Consider the following 17,099-nt stretch of genomic DNA (forward strand, 5'->3'; position numbering starts at 1 on the left):
ACAGGAGTAGTGAGCTCACCTCAGAATGGAATGGATGTGGAGGCACAAAAGAGAGTCCAGAGAAGATTCGTGGGATTGGGTCCTGGGATGAGAGCTACAGAGTGTGAGGTTACCCCTCAGCTTCCTACAACCCGGTGAGAAGAGATCCCACATCCAACATCTCAATACACTAAAGTATAGTGCCACAGGCACAACAGGCCTCGCAGCATTCATGGAAAGTGGGCATGATTCTTCATCAGGGTTTGCCAAAATCCAAGGTTGATATTTATTTCATCTAGTTGGAGACTGGAGAGATAGAATACAAGATGTAGTTCCTCCAATGTACGAGTATTCTCAATAAGGCCATACTGAGGCCATGGACAGACATATCATGTGACAAGGGATGGCCACTGGGAGGTCCTTGCTGTTGAAGCAGCAGAACAGAGGTGCTCAACATTTTCTTGTAATTACGGCCCTCCACTCCAGGATTCATCCCAGTGCATCTTTTCCACATGCTCTCTATTGCCACCACATCCTTTCTGTTGTGTGGTGACCGGAGCATACTTGTGGTTCAATACACAATTAGAATAAAATTCACCTGTAGTTGGTCTTGTTCTCCGGCATACTCAATAGATTGAAAGATGCTCCATGTGTAACGTTGCCTCATCTCCATCCGTGCAACGTGACGTCGATACCAGCGCTGAATGAGTATGGCTGCTTTAATGGCTGCGAAGTGATGATAACACAGACAGTAATAATAAGTTTATTGTCATACACATTGTACAACAAGAATATGTACTGATATTCATAATTGCTGCAGCCAAACAGATACTTTACAAAAAAAATCATACACATTTTATAAACTAAATTGAAATACAAAAGATAAATAATGAATATTCACAGCTGGTATAGGGAAAGAATAATTGTGGCATTACAATAGTGCAGGCAGTCCTTTTTGTGGTGTCAGAGCAGTCTTTGATTAATGTAACAAGGGGAGGTTGCAACCAATTTAAACAACCAGGGAGAATGAGTAGTCACATGGCAGATAAATTTTAATGCTGAAAAATATGAGATGATGCATTTTGGGTTGAAAAATGGGAAGAGGCAAGGGAAAGAATAAAGGACACTGTTCTAAAAGGGGTGCACGTGTAGCCTCATTGGAAGTGGCAAGGAAGGTTGAGAAAGAGATAGACAATTCCGGGTCTTATCAACAAAGGCAGGGCTGTAATGATGAACAGTGATGAAACACAGGAGTAGTGAGCTCACCTCAGAATGGAATGGATGTGGAGGCACAAAAGAGAGTCCAGAGAAGATTCGTGGGATTGGGTCCTGGAATGAGAGCTACAGAGTGTGAGGATACGTTAGAGCAACTGGGATAAGAGGAAGCTGGAGGAGATTTATGGCATAATAGGGCTATCAGCCTATAATTCAGGGAATGGGTTATCCCTACTTCTCAGCTAGGTCCTTATCCATCTAAATCCCCCCGCCCAGTCCTTGAATTTGAGGACATTTTCATAGAGCATCTACCCTCTGTCCGCAATATACATCCTGAGCTCCCAGTTCCTTGCCATTCCAACTCCCATTCCCACACTGACCTGTCTATCCTGGACCTTCCCCACTGCCAGTGAGGCCCAACATAAACCAGAGAGCAATACCACATATTCTGCCTGGGAAATCCATATCCAATGATACGGATGCTGAATTGTTGTATTTCAGGTAATCTTCTTCCCAGCTACCCATTCTTTTCTCTTTTCCCACCTACACCTATCCATTCTCATCCCCCTTTCTCACTAGTTCCTTCCACTCGTGTGTCTCCCGGATTCCCCATCCTTTTGTCTTTGGTTCCATCTGGCCATCCCCAACAATTCTCCATCAACAGCTTTCATTATATTACCACTGTTGTCACCTCTTCTGATCAGATTCCAACACCAGCAGCCTTTGTCTCCATCTATCACCCCTCCATGCTATACAACTTCATCCACCCGCTCTGAAACACTATTAACCACTCTTTTTCTCCCACTCAAGTTGCTCGACCCACTGAGTTCCTCCAGAAGATTGTGTATTGCTCCAGATTCCAGCATCTGCAGTTTCCAGTGTGTCTCCCCTCAGTGCTCTTTGTCATAAAGAAAACAGCATTAGCCTAGATTGCCTCCTCTCCTAACCAGCCTGGATAACATCCTGGTGATGTATCTCTGTAGGATTAAATAATCCTGGCTGTTTTCAGAACATACCCATTGGTTCTGCCTTCAGCTCCTAAGCTTTGATCCCATATACCTTGGCCTATTAGATGTCCCTTAAGACACATCCCTTTGACAGAACTGACAGTTGACATCATGGGTCATTATCAGCGAGTGCCTACTCATAGTCCTGTGAACCCCCCTCCACCCACCCCATGCCCAAATGATTTATTGCTTCAAAGACATTCAGTAATCACAACATGGAAGAATTCTAGACATGGTCAAGGGTGAACAACCGCAGGTCCACATGGTTCTGAGGGATCTGGGTCAGATACAGGGATGGAGAAGATAATGAATTTATTGTCATACACATTGTACAATGTACACATATACCAAATTATTTCTTGCTACAGCCAAACAGGTACAGTAAAACCCCCAGTATCTGGCATCTATTGGGTTTGGTAGATGCCAGATAAGTGAATTTGCTGGTTGCGTGCTGCATGATTGGCAAATTAACCCCAAGGGGGCGCCAATTTTAAATTTTTATATTTTGAGGCTGTCGGTTACTTGAATTCCAGATAATGGGGATTTTACTGTACTTGTACAAAAAGCTACAACAGTGAACCTAATTGAATACAAAGGAACAATAAATACAAAAGATAGGTACTTAATAAATATCCAGTTATTTTAATGCAAAATAGTGACTTTGCAACAGTGCATTTAATCCTTTTGTGGTCTGTGATTAGTCAGAAGTTCCTGATTAGTGTAATAAGGAGAGATTCAAGATCCTGATGGCTGCTGGAAAGAAACTGTTCTTGAACCTGGGTGTCAGTCTTCAGGCTTCTGTCCCTATTGCCCAAGGTAACAGTGAGAAGAGGTTGTGACCAGGGTGATGGGGGACCTATGAGTGATGAGAGATTAAATGGAAGAAGGGCCTATTTCTATCGCTTAAGGGCATCGATAACAGTATGAAGTTGGAGTTGTCTGGAGGGAACTGGGTAAATTAACCTGGGGAGAACGAGACCTGTCAGATAGAAATACAATCCAAAACACTTGGCAGAAATTTATCTCAATTAAAAAGAGGTATTCCATGAGAAAGAGTATCTGTCCATGGTTAACCTGTAAACTGAAGTATAAGGATATATCAAACAGTAGGTTGGCCAAATTATCAAGGACTAGTGGCAGAGCAGAGGAGCAGGAATATTTTCAGGAACCAGCAGCAAAAGACGAAAAAGCTCATGGGGAAAACTGATTCAGAAACATATAAAAAGTTGGAGAAGGAGGCCACTCAGCTCTTCCAGCCTGCTCCATCATTCAACCCAATCATGGCTGATCATGTGATCTCACTACCCTATTCCTGATTTCTCTCCATACCCCTCAATCCTTTTAGCCAATTTTAGCCTATAGGGCCGCATCCATCTTCCATCTGAAAATATCGAATGAACCAGCCTTGACAATTTTGTGGTAGGGAGTTCTACAAATTTTCAACTCTCTGAGTCAAGTAGCTGACTTAGACTGTGATTCCTTGTTCTGGATTTCGCCAGCTTTGAGAAAATTCTTCCTACATCTAACCTGTTGGAATTTTATGTCTCAGAGATCCCCTCTCATTCATTTCCTCTTGTTTCAGTGGATATAACCCTCATCTTTCCATCCCTGGAGTTTTTGATGAAAGATAATACACAATATAAAAACTCTAGTTCCCTCCCACCCTCCAAAATGTACAGGGTTGGTAGGTTAATTAATTGGGTGTGTTTGGGCAGTACATGTATCAATAGCCAGAATGGGCTTCTATTGTGCTGTATCGTTAAAACTTTAAAAACGCATTTGACAAGATGGTGTACAAGAGGCTGGGGCACATTTTGGAGGATTAAATGTTCAAATACCATATATTTTGGCGTATAAGTCGACCTTCAGATAAGTCGGGTCCCCATTTTCAGCCTCATCTTCATGGTTTTATCATTTATCAGGCATATAAGTCAATCCCCCCCCCCCAAAAAAATTGTTGATAGAGATGTTGGGCATTGATGGAAGGTCGTTGTTATCATGGAGCCTCCAGAAAAAATGACGAAAATATGAAGCCAGTAGAGTCTGTAATAAAATCTTTCAACAAGTGCAGCATCTCTAGTGCAATAAATGGTATGAAGGATGATTTATTGTGGGACACTGATTATGAAGTGGGAGCCAACTCATCATATTCAGGCCAGTATGATGACGGTATAAACAATGAGACTCTGGATGTACTTACCAAGGTCTTTGCCTCAGATGATAATGATTTTGAAGGATTTTAAATGGTTTTTTTTTTGGATAAAAATTTATTTCTAATTTACTGGTAGCTTGAAAATTTGTAGGTTGGGTTCTTTTTTGATGCTGGGTCGTCTTATATGCCAAAACTACATCGAGAAACTTTCGAATTGAATTTGTCTAATTTTTGTACCTGGCATACAAGTCGACCCCTGATTTTTTGAGTGCTTTTTGAGGGTTTCAAGACTCGACATATGCAAAAATATTCTGTATATCTTTTCAAGCTATAACCAACAGAATACCCCAAGGATCGGTTCCTGACACTCAATTCTTTAGGTTGCATATTAATTATATCAATGATCTGCACAGCACTGATTGTAGGGTTTACAAGTTTGCCTTGAACAAAAATTGATCTAAAAGCAGACTCCACTTGCCTAGCTGAGTGCAGCTTCAACAACCCTCAAGAAGCTTGAGACCACACGAGACAGAGCAGCCTGCTCAATAGGCCCAACATCTCCAAACATTCAAAGCCACTCAACGCACAGAGGCAGCAGTTTGCACCATCTACAGGAGGCACTGCAACAACTCACCAAGACTCCTGAGACAGCTCCTTCCAAACACAACACCTCCACCAGCTGGAAGGACAAAGGCAGCAAAAGCCACCGCCTGGAAGTTGCTCTCAAAGCCAACACCATCCTGACATGGAAATACATCACCAATCCTTCACCATCATTGGGCCAAATTCCTGGATCACCCTCCCACACCTCAGAGCCTGCAGCAGCTCTCCCCCACCTTGTCACGAACAATTTAGGTTGGGCCATAAGTGCTGGCTCAGGGCAAGTTTCAATGGGAATATTGTGATTCTGCAAATGGATATATAGTGATAAGGCGAAAACCTGGCAAACAGGTTTGAAAAGAGGGGCACCCAAAGGCTGCGTGCTTAGTTCTCTGCTCTATTCCTACTATACTCATGACTGCATCGCCAAGAGCGGCTCCAACTCCATCTACAAACTCACTGCTGATGACACCATCATTGTTGGCCAAATAACTGGAAACAATGATCCAGAATACAGGATGGAGATCGTGGTTGGGTTCAGAATAATAATCTTGCTCTCAACATCACCAAGACCAAGGAGCTGATTTTTGATTTTAGAAAGGGAGGCCGAGAGACCACACACCTGTCCGCATTGATAGGATGGAGGGGGAGAGGGTTAGTATCTTCACGTTCCTTGAAGTCTGGTCCATAATTCAGAAAATCTCTCTTGGATCCAGTACATTGAGACAACCATGAAGAAGGCACACCAATACCTCTACTTTCTAAGGAGTCTGACGAGATTTGGCATTTAGCCAGATATTCTATCAAACTTCCACAGGTGCACTGTGGAAAGTATATTGTCTGTTGGCATCATGACCTGGTTTGGGAATTTGACTGCCAGAAATGCAGAAGGCTGTGGAAGGTAGCAAACATAGCCAGGTCCATCATAGACTCCAACCTCCCAGCCATCTGTGTGAGACTGTCTCAAGAAGGCAGTCAACTGTGATTATTTATCTATCCTTTGATATTTATCATCTCTTTATCTGTATACTGTTGTAGTTGTTGTATCATGAGTACCAGTGTGACTGCAGCAAGTAAGAATTTTAGTGCATCTATACATTGTACTTAGGTATATACAATATGTCACATTCTTTCCTGCTCCTATATTCTTCTGTTCTTGTGTTGTGACATTAGGTTTGCCTGTTGTAATTGCTGACAGAAACATTTTCAATGTGTGCATGAACATTGTGACATAAGCAACTAAAGTTTGTAGAGAGCATGCAGACACATCGATGTATTATTGATTGGTCCCCTGCACCATTCCCAAAGGCCCCAATGAAATCAGAAGAGCAAAGTGATCCCACACTGGAACTTACTGGTCAAAGCTGGGAGTGGCTGCACAGTGTCAGAAACACAAATGCTTTTGTGATCAGGACTTGCAAAAACATTAATTACGTTTAAAATGTTTAAGAATAGACATTCAACGGAACATAACAAATGCTTACCTGTTAAGAAAGCTGGAATCTTTGACAATTCAACTGCATCGGAAGTAACTGAACAAAATAATCTGTAAGTCTACAAAATCAGAGTCCAGCAAACAGGGGGGGAGAAAAGGAGCTAGAGTCTGTGAAATACTGCTCTGGACTAAGGAGAGAGAGCAAATATAAAGTTAAAGTGATCACACAGAAGTACAGAGAATTCCACAGAGCAGAATCAGGGTGTACAGATGCTAATGGTTTGTGAGCCACTGTTTAATTACACCCATCAATACATCTTTGATTTTGCACGCCCTCTTCAGACACGATCCCAACAGATCATGTCGATAGTGGGGGGGGGGGGGGGGGTGCAGAGGGAGACTCCATTGATTCTCTCTGCCACTCTTATGGTCTTGTGGATTGACCTCCGATTCATTTCTCTGCAGCAACCATACCACACTGTAATGCAGCTGGCCAGAACAATCCTATAGAAGGTTGACATAATGGTGGCTTGTAGCCTTATCTGCTTCAGTCTTCTCAGGAAGTGCAGTCACTGTTTAGTAAGGAGATGTTGTGTGTCCACGATAGGTCACTAGTTAAGTGAACTCCAAGAAACTTGGTGCTCACCACTTTCTCTATTATAGAGTTTTTGATATGTAGTGAAATGTGAGTACTGCGTGTGGTCACATTTCTTCCCTGTCTGAAACTTATTCATAAATCACATCACCTGTCAATCAAGGTTGGACACTGGCCACCCATTAGTCCACACCTTGCGTTTGGCTAACTCAAATCACCTAGGGTCATTATTGGCTAGGTGCCCAGATTAGAGCTGTACAAAACGTCGATGCACAGTACATTTCTTTCTCTCTGCCTCATGGTCCTAGCTTCCAGACATTGGTCCATGCCAGATCACTACTGTAGACATCGCTGGAAGTGCCGCGGGTGAGGTGTGCACTACACTGAAGCTGAGCCGTAGTACTGCAATTGATCACTACATGAGAGAACCGCATTCCCGTTGGTTCAGGGAACCAGGTAGGTGTGTGCAAGTCCCTGTTTGTAGAGCATGTGCTCAAGTGTGTGAGCGTGTCAAGTATAGGTTCACTATTGCCAGGGTCCAACTTAGGTCCAATGTGAATGATTATATCGTAATTTAAGTAATATAGTAATTGAGCACAATTTAACGTTCTCCCGTTTGTCTCCTGTTTGTTCAGTAAAATTACATCTGATTATGTCCAGATTTGAACCTGATACTCTTCCCAATACAACACCCTATACATTATCTCCCACTCCTCTGGACTGAAATGCATTTGTTGCTATTCTGTACACCTCACCTTCCTCCAGTCTACAGATTTCTTCCCTAGCCTACTTTTGTATCACCAGCAAACATCTGAATCAAGTGTTCTATTAACCTGCTTATAGAAAAGCAAGCAACCCAAGGGTACAAGAGACACATGGGAGACTGCAGGGGTTAGAATCTGGAGCATAAACACCATGTGCTGGAGGAACTGACTGGCTGAGCAGCATCACCCACCCTACCCTGTCTGACTCATCTTCTTCCACATAACCCTTGTTTTTCTCTCTCTCCCTTTGTCTAGCACCTGCCTCTGTCCATCATCCTTCACCCCTCCCAGGTTCAGCAATCCCTTACTGGTCCTGTCCAACTCCTTCCAATCTGTCCTAATTGTACTGGCTAACTCCCCTCTGCACTCTCAGTCTTGATGAAGGATTCTGGGCCAATGTCAATCATTCTTTTTCTCCCACTAATGCTGCCCGACCTGCTGAGTTCCTCCAGCAGATTTTGTTTTGAACCTAACAATAACATTTGTGGAACTTTGCTGCTAATAGCTTTCCCATCACTCAAACTCCCAAGAATATTCAAGTGCCCAGGGATGCAGACCATAGGCAGGTCTTTCACAGGCTCTGACTACCCAATCATTCCATCATAAAGGCCCCATTACCATGGTCACAAACTCTTATCACCTCTACCTTCAGGAGCCTGAATTCAAGCACCCCTAGGTTCAAGAACAGTTTATTTCCAACAACTATCAGGATCTTGAAATTCTCCTCTGACCTAACAAAAGGACTATCTGCACTAATACACATCCTTTTTTTACCTCAGATTAATATGGCATTTTATATCTACCTTATGAGTTTATGTCTCTTTTAATTTCATTCAATTAGTTTACTAGTACAGTTTTTCTTTACAAGTACCTGCTCGGCTATAGCGAGTAAACATTTTAGTCCATATGTACACTGAATAATGTGTATGACAATAAACTCACCACCTTTCACTCTGTGTACAATTAACAACTATATGTCACCTTTCCTTGTATCTGAAAGTCTTTTGTTTCCCAACTTTGTCACATCTCTTTAGCAGGTGTCAAGACTAACAGCACTGGAACTTATAAACTAAGGAATCTGGTAATACTGAGGCTTAAGGAGTGCAGAGTACCCACCTCTGTCACATTGCCTTGTCTGGTTCTGTGTTACAGCAGATGAACTGCATCCCATTGCTCCAGCTTCATCAATCCTCTTCGTATTGGAATGCCCAGACGTCATACCACTATTCGGTGGAGGCTTCTGCTCAGAGACATCTCTTCTCTCCTGAAACCTTCGTTAACTGTTCCGAACCATAAAAGATGAAAAAGTGGTGATGCTGGATGAGAAGACACTTACACGGGTGAGCGATTTCATCACATAGCGACGCAAAGACAAGTGAGCCACATCACCTGAAAGCCAATCCCGGTCCCAGCCCTCACAGCCAAATTAATTATTACACTGACAGCTTTGGCAGTTTCATATTTCTGTATTAATTTGTAAAAGAAACCTGCTGAATATGCTTTTGACCAATACATTGGAATCGAGGCTGTCAGATGAATTGTGTGCAAGAATGCAGGGCTAATGTCATGGAGTCATAGAGTCATACAATGTGGGAGTAGGCCCTTCGGATCAACAAATCCACGACGACTGGACCCTCCTACCTGCATTTGGCCCATATCTGATCCATGTATTTGCCCAAACGTTTCTTAAACATTGCAATAATACCTGCCACAGCCATCTCTTCCAACAGCTTGTTCCATACACCCACCACCCTCTGTGTAAAATGGTTACCCCCTCAGGTTCCTGTTAAGTCTCTTCCCCTTGTCTTAAACTGGTCTTCTGGTTACTGATTCCTGACTTTGAGCAAAAAACTCTTTTTCTAATCTACTCCACTCAAGAATTTGAACACCTATCATCTTCCTACGCTCCAAGGAATAAATCCCAAGCCTGCTCAACCTCTTCCTACAGCTTAGGTTAATTTTAAATTAAAATTTAGAGAGCCAGCACAGTAACAGGCCCTTTCCATGGAACCCAAATATTCCAATTAATCTACAACCCCTGTACTTTTTTTGGAAAGGTGAGAGGAAACCAGAGCACCCAGAGGAAACCCATGTAGACACTGGGAGGACATACAAACTCCTTAAGACAAGGTTGGATTCGAACCCGGGTCGCTGGTTCTGTAATAGGTTTGCAGTAACTGCTACATTAACCGTGCTGTGCAGGTCTGCAATTCCTTGCAATATCCTTGTCAATCTTCTCTGCATCCTCTCCAGCTTGACAAAGAGGTTGGGACTGGGTGCGAGGGACTCAGCAATGTACACAGAGAGAAATAATCAGTCAACATCTCGAGTCAGCACCCTTAATCCTGACTGTGTTTTGAAGAAGGGCCAGAGATCCCCCCAGTTCATTGTGAGTTTATTGTCAAATAAAAAAGTACCATAAACAAGCACACAAAAATTCTTTCTTGCAGCAGCCACATATGTATGCAAGATAGACCAACTACAATAATGAGTTAAATTCCTACAATATGCCAAGACTGAAAAAGAGATAACATGTTAAAGGATAGATAAATAAATATTCACAGATGCATATAGTGCAAGATAGAAAAAACAGACAGATATTTTAGTGGTCTCGGGATAGTTTATGGTTAAGATAGACCACAAGACTACAAGAAAGAGGAACAGGAGCTCCACGGGTAGGGGAACTGAGTCCACAGCCAGATCAGACATAATCTTTTTGAATGGTGGAGCAGGCTCAACAGGCCAAAATGGTCTCCTCCTGCTCCTGTTTCCTAACACCTTATGAACCGTATCCATCACAAGTCAAACATTTTCTGCAAGCACCGTGTGTGGGGATGCTGAGACAAACTTTATGGATTTTTCCAATTGCAATGAAAAAGCTGTCTTTTGACAATTGTCGCAAAAGTAGCAAAATTCAGTTGATACTTAGAAACCGCAGACAGGGAGATTGTTTCATTGATCACCTTCATTTTGCCCGCAGCACTGGCGGGTATCTCCCAGTAGTCCCACGTTGTGTGACTCTATGACTCCATGGCATTAGTCCCACTTTCATGCCTTCGTGTCTGCCCAGGGCACGCACTGCCTAACCAAGGCCACCTGTAAATTGGAGGAGAAACACCTTATATTCCATCTGATCCTCTCCAACCAGATAGTATTAACATCGATTTCACCAGTTTCCACTAGGCCATTCCCCTGCCTCCCTCTCTTCCCTGTCCTCTGTGTCCTTTCCTCCACCTCTCCATTCAGAGAACAATCACCCCCTCCTATCACTTCTCAGCTTGTGTCCTCCCCACCATATCCACCTCTTGTCTGTAGGGCTGTGCTCCTCCTCCCGCCCCTCCCCCCACCATTTTATTCGGACGCTTGCCTTCTTCTTGCTCATACCTTGATGAAGGGCTCGGGACTGAAATGTGGCTTATGCATATTTATCTTTGCTATATAAAGAACGACCGCACGGATGGCAGTCTCTTCAATCTGAGGCGCCTGCAAGCTCACACCAAGACACAAGAGAAACTTGTCCGTGAACTACTCTTTACAGACGATGCCGCTTTAGTTGCCCATTCAGAACCAGCTCTTCAGCGCTTGACGTCCTATTTTGTGGAAACTGCCAAAATGTCTGGCCTGGAAGTCAGCCTGAAGAAAACGGAGGTCCTCCATCAGCCAGCTCCCCACCTTGACTACCAGCCCCCCCACATCTCCATCGGGCACACAAAACTCAAAACGGTCAACCAGTTTACCTATCTCGGCTGCACCATTTCATCAGATGCAAGGATCGACAACGAGATAGACAACAGACTCGCCAAGGCAAATAGTGCCTTTGGAAGACTACACAAAAGAGTCTGGAAAAACAACCAACTGAAAAACCTCACAAAGATAAGCGTATACAGAGCCGTTGTCATACCCACACTCCTGTTCGGCTCCGAATCATGGGTCCTCTACTGGCATCACCTACGGCTCCTAGAACACTTCCACCAGCGTTGTCTCCGCTCCATCCTCAACATTCATTGGAGCGCCTTCATCCCTAACATCGAAGTACTCGAGATGGCAGAGGCCGACAGCATCGGGTCCACGCTGCTGAAGATCCAGCTGCGCTGGGTGGGTCACGTCTCCAGAATGGAGGACCATCGCCTTCCCAAGATCGTGTTATATGGCGAGCTCTCCACTGGCCACCGTGACAGAGGTGCACCAAAGGAGAGGTACAAGGACTGCCTAAAGAAATCTCTTGGTGCCTGCCACATTGACCACCGCCAGTGGGCTGATATTGCCTCAAACCGTACATCTTGGCGCCTCACAGTTCGGCATGCAGCAACCTCCTTTGAAGAAGACCACAGAGCCCAACTCACTGACAAAAGACAAAGGAGGAAAAACCCAACACCCAACCCCAACCAACCAATTTTCCCCTGCAACCGCTGCAACCGTGTCTGCCTGTCCCGCATCGGACTTGTCAGCCACAAACGAGGCTGCAGCTGACGTGGACATTTACCCCCTCCATAAATCTTCGTCCGCGAAGCCAAGCCAAAGAAAGGGATAAAGAACGCTGCATGACTTGGGGTGATCCTCCAGTATTTTTCTGTAAACTATAATCATTGTGTCTGCAGACTTTCTTATTTAACTTCAGTTCCAACCTGAAACATTGACTGTTCTTTCTCTCTCACAGATGCTGTTCAACCTGCTGAGTTCCTCCGGAAGGTTGTGTTTGGCTTCAAATTCTGACATCTGCAGACTCCTATGTGCTCCCACAGATTAAGATCTAATGGGTGACTGTGCCTGCAGGTTCACTCTCTGTGACACATGAGCAATGCTCTCATCTCTGCCTCACCACTCTTACCTGATTTTTTGTTGCTGGCAGAACTATATATCACCACAACTCTGTCTGTCCGGGGAGGAGGGGGTGCTCCTTAATCTGCTCCCAACCTTACCAGCTGGAATCACATCAAGGAAGGCTTCACATCACAACATTTCAATTACTTTCAATCTCTTTCAACATCCAGATTCAGTCAGTCGTCTTCAGTGAGTGAAATAGAACAAAGGAACAAGGGAAGTCCCAGTTGCTGAGCACAACCTGCATTCTCTCCACAAAAATCCTTGGCAAAAATGTTTCCTCCAGACTTCTCCTTAACATACAATTTTCCAAGAATGTGCAATCTTCTCACCTTAAATTCTACTTCACTCAAGAAAACTTCACCTTTCTTCTTTATGTACAAAAAAAAAGGTTTGGGTGAAAGCAGCAAATGAAAATAATTCACAAGTTAGCTCAGATCACAAACTGAAGCTCTTGACTTGATGAAGGGTTTTAACACGTAATGTTGATTGTCCATTGGTCTCTGTGGATGCAGCCTGACCCACTGAGTTCCCCCAGCACTTAGTGTTTCTCTGGTTTTCCAGCATCTACTGTTTATCTCGACATGAACTGGTTGATCCAGGGCAACTCATGAATATCACTGTAACATAACCTTGTGGAAACCAGATACAAGCGCCACGCATACAGCAAATAAAGCCCCTCACCACATCCTCCTACCTTGCTTCTATTGTGAAGCACAGGTTTTGGTTGCTTTAGCATTTCCCATCCTGGCAACTAAAACAGGATTCAGTTCTGCACAAAACTTTAGATTGTAAAGGTTTACTTCCACAAGAAGCACATTCTCATTTATCATTCATACATAATCATCATCCACCTGAGGTTTACCCCTAAATAAATAATGGGGCTTAAAGACGTCACAGTTAAGGCTAAACAGGATTATAAGTCGGTAAATATATAATGATTGACATGTCATGATCTGGACAAACAGGTGAGGTAAACTGGAATTGATTTCAGCTTATAAATAGATTGGTAAAAATGGTTTTGACAAATTACTCCTGAACATTGACTAATGAATATAACATACGTAATGGAACGTCTGATTCATGAAGTGCCTGTTCAGTGCCAAATTTAAAAAGGTGCTTATTTATATGACCATTCACAATCTCAGGATGTCCCAAGGCTTTGCCAACTGTGAAGGATGCTTTGAAGAGTAGTCGTGCTTGGGATATGGTAAACAGAGCAGATCATTCACACTCAGCACCTACCCTTCTCCAATAAATAATCCAGGCATAGCCTGAAAACCTCCTTAAATGCTCCTCCTTGGAGCATACATAGTTCAGTCAAGACAGAGTCAACAGAGGTGTGAGATGGGGTAGCACAGTTAGCGTAGTGGTAAGCATTTCACTAATCATAGTGTCAGCGACCCGGATCGAATCTGCCGCTGTCTGTAAAGAGTTTGCACTTTCTCCGAGTCTGCAGGAGTTTTTCTCAGGGTGCTCTAGTCCTCTCTCACATTCAAGACATACAGGTAAGTAAATTCATTGGTCATCTGGCTTGTGGACCAGTAGGGCTTGTTAATACATCCTGCATCTCAAAATTAAATTAGAGCAGAGCTCAGATTCCACCAGGTTATCAAAACTTCCAGAAAGGAACGCAACATTTCCACTGACTGAGAGTCAAACAGTATTGAAACAGATTTGAAAATGTCTCACACCCATTAGTCCCACCTGCCTACATTTGGCCTATATCCATCTAAACCTATACACATATCCTTCCAAATTTTTCTTAAAACATTGCAACACCTGCCTCAACCACCTCTTCCAGTGCCTGATCCATACACCCACCACCCTTTGTGTAAAAAGTATTACCCTTCAGGATTCTACTAAATTTCTCACCCCTCACCTTAAACCGATGTCCTCTGGTTACTAATTCCCCTACTCTGGGTAAAGGACTCTATATACACATGACTTTGTACACCTCCATGAGGTCACCACTCATTCTCCTCCACTCCAATGATTAAAACCATGACCTGCTCAACCTCTCCCTCTGTAGCTCAGGCCCCCTGAGTCCTGGCAACATCCTCATAAATCTTCTCTACACCCTCTCCAGCATACTCCAAATGGACCTCACCCACATGTTTCACAATTGCAACTTGACAGCCCATCTTCTGTACAGAAGATTATGACTGATGAAGGCGTTTTCTGACTACCCTGTCTACTTGTGACACCACTTTAAATGTTTCATATACCTGTACTCCTAAATCCCTCTGCTATCCAACACTCCCCACATCCCTACCATTCACTGAGTAGCTCCTACCCAAATTAGACCTCCCAAAATGCAACACCTCACATTTCTCAGTATTAACTTCCATCAACTGCCTACCTACCTCACTGATCACGATCCTGCTGCAATTATTTGGGTACTGTCTTCACTATCTACATTACCAGTGTTATTTGCAAACTTGCTAATCATGCCATGAAAGTTTTCATCTAAATCATCGATATAAATGAAAAACAGCAATAAGCCCAGCACCAAACCCAGAGGCACACTACTAATCACAGATCTCCAGTCTGAAAAACACTCTTCTACCATCATCCTTTTCTTTCTTCCATGGACCCATTCATTTATCTAATTGGCTATCTCTCCTTGGATCCCATGCAATCTAATCTTCTAGAGCTCCTAGGAACCTATGGCAAAAGACTCCACAAGGAAGAGGATTGGAGATGTCACCAAGGGTAAGCATTGAGAGCAAACAGAAGCTCAGAGTCAGCAGTGGAAGAACTGGAGAACCTCACCGACTTACAGCAGTCACTTTCTGGCCCGACTGTGAAGGAGTCTGTGGTTCCTATGTTGGTCTCCTGGGTCACCTTGGAGCCTGCAGAACCAGAGCAGGTGCAGGTCATTCATGATCCCAAGAAGCACCAAGGTGAAGGCTACCACCACAGGGAATGCTTGAGGCAGACTGAGAGAAAGCAGGGAATACCAAGGGCTATTGATGGAAGATCAAGAAGAGGCTTACGTGGAGTATGAATGCACCATGAATTGGTTGGGCCAGATGGCTATTTCCGGGCTGTGTGTACTAGCAGCCATCAGTATAATCTCTTCTAGATTACACTGCTATACACATCAGATGTGACACTAATCAGACACTACTCTGACACCACAAAAGGTCTGTGTACTAATCCAAAGTCACTTTATTTTTGCACGAGGGTAACTGAATATTTATTGTCTATTTTTTTTTGTACTTGCTGTCTTTTTCATTCAATTCTTTGCTTTGGCTTGGCTTCGCGGACGAAGATTTATGGAGGGGTATGTCCACGTCTGCTGCAGGCTCGTTGGTGACCGACAAGTCCAATGCGGGACAGGCAGGCACGGTTTTGAGGGGGAGGACGTGGACATGTCCTCGGGCCTGCGCAAAGGAGCTTTTAGGTGGAGTGCAGTGCGTGCAGTACTGGCCCCACCCTTTACACTCATGGATCGTGTGCCGTGGCCAAGCAAGCTGGGATGTGGCAGCGAGGTCCTTGGGTCGTAGGTTTTATATCGGAGTGTCCTTCTCCTTTGCAGGTTGCTTAACCGGGCTGAAGAGGCCTGCCTCCCCTTCATTCAATTAAGAGTTTAGTATATAGCTGCTTTTAGTTCTTTTGTTGTTTTATTTTACAAGTACCTGTTCAGTTGCAGCAAATGAGAACATCACTGCAAATGTACTATGTACAATCTATATGACAATATATTTATTTTCATTATCATTAGATCCTTCCCATGTAGAATTGCACAGGAACAGGCTCTGTGACCCACAACATCCGCCCCAAATTAAAACACTGCTTCCAACATGACCCAGATCCTTTCATCCACTGAATATTAATGTATCTTTTAAACACGACTAATTGTATCTGCTTCCACTGCATGGAGTGGGCTACCAGAGGAGGTGGTTGAGGCAGGTACTATTGCAATGTTTCAGAAAAAAAATTGGAAGGATTAATGGAAAAAGATAGGCTTAAATGGATATGTTAGCCAATTCCAGGCACCCACCACTCCCTGTGTGAAATATTTTTCCTGCACATTTCTTCAAACTTTTCCCAAATGTGGAATCAATTAGACCACCTACTCACCTAACTCACATTGCCTCTCTTGAGTAGCACTCCCTCAAAAGCCCTCTGAGAACCTAACAACTACGCCCAATTCAATTATCACTAGTGACAAGGATTTATAGAGTCACAAAGCAAAGAAACAAGCCCTTCAGCCCATTACATCCATATGAGCTATCCTATTTACAACACTTTAATCCATAGCCATTGTGCCTCGGCAATTCAAATGCTTGTTCAAGTACTTTCTAAAGGTTATACGAGTCTCTTTCTCAGCCTTGGACAGTTTGTGTTCCAGATCGGGTGCAGATTCTTCCTCCAATCCCTCAAATCTACTATTTACTCGAAACTATTTCCTCTGGTTCTAGAACATCTCCGCTGGGAGGTAATGTTTCCAACTATCTACGCACCCCCTAATTTGGTATTCCTCAAAGAGTCTTCTCTCATCCTCCTCTGCTGCAAGGAAAAC

General features: G+C 43.6%; 1 protein-coding gene across 11 annotated transcripts in view; it reads right to left on the minus strand.

Annotated features, from left to right (window-relative positions):
• Positions 1-17,099, minus strand: part of LOC138738713 (serine/threonine-protein phosphatase with EF-hands 1-like) — a 60,716-nt gene that overhangs the window by 37,247 nt on the left and 6,370 nt on the right. For 5 of the 11 annotated variants that reach the window (XR_011341701.1, XR_011341702.1, XM_069889466.1 and 2 more), the window contains exons 2-5: positions 10,711-10,843; positions 8,864-9,027; positions 6,438-6,485; positions 578-705 (exon numbers count right to left, since the gene is read on the minus strand). Coding sequence is in view for 9 of the 11 variants with exons in the window: in XM_069889466.1 (XP_069745567.1) it covers positions 578-705; positions 6,438-6,485; positions 8,864-8,966 (279 nt within the window). In the remaining 2 variants the exon portion in view is untranslated. Of the gene's footprint in view, positions 1-577; positions 706-1,245; positions 1,309-6,437; positions 6,486-7,738; positions 8,281-8,863; positions 9,028-10,710; positions 10,844-17,099 lie in introns of those variants that run through there. The other 6 variants (XM_069889471.1, XM_069889468.1, XM_069889467.1 and 3 more) reach the window with 4 other exon arrangements.

This window comes from Narcine bancroftii, chromosome 7 (genome assembly GCF_036971445.1).
Source record: "Narcine bancroftii isolate sNarBan1 chromosome 7, sNarBan1.hap1, whole genome shotgun sequence".
NCBI lineage: Eukaryota > Metazoa > Chordata > Chondrichthyes > Torpediniformes > Narcinidae > Narcine > Narcine bancroftii.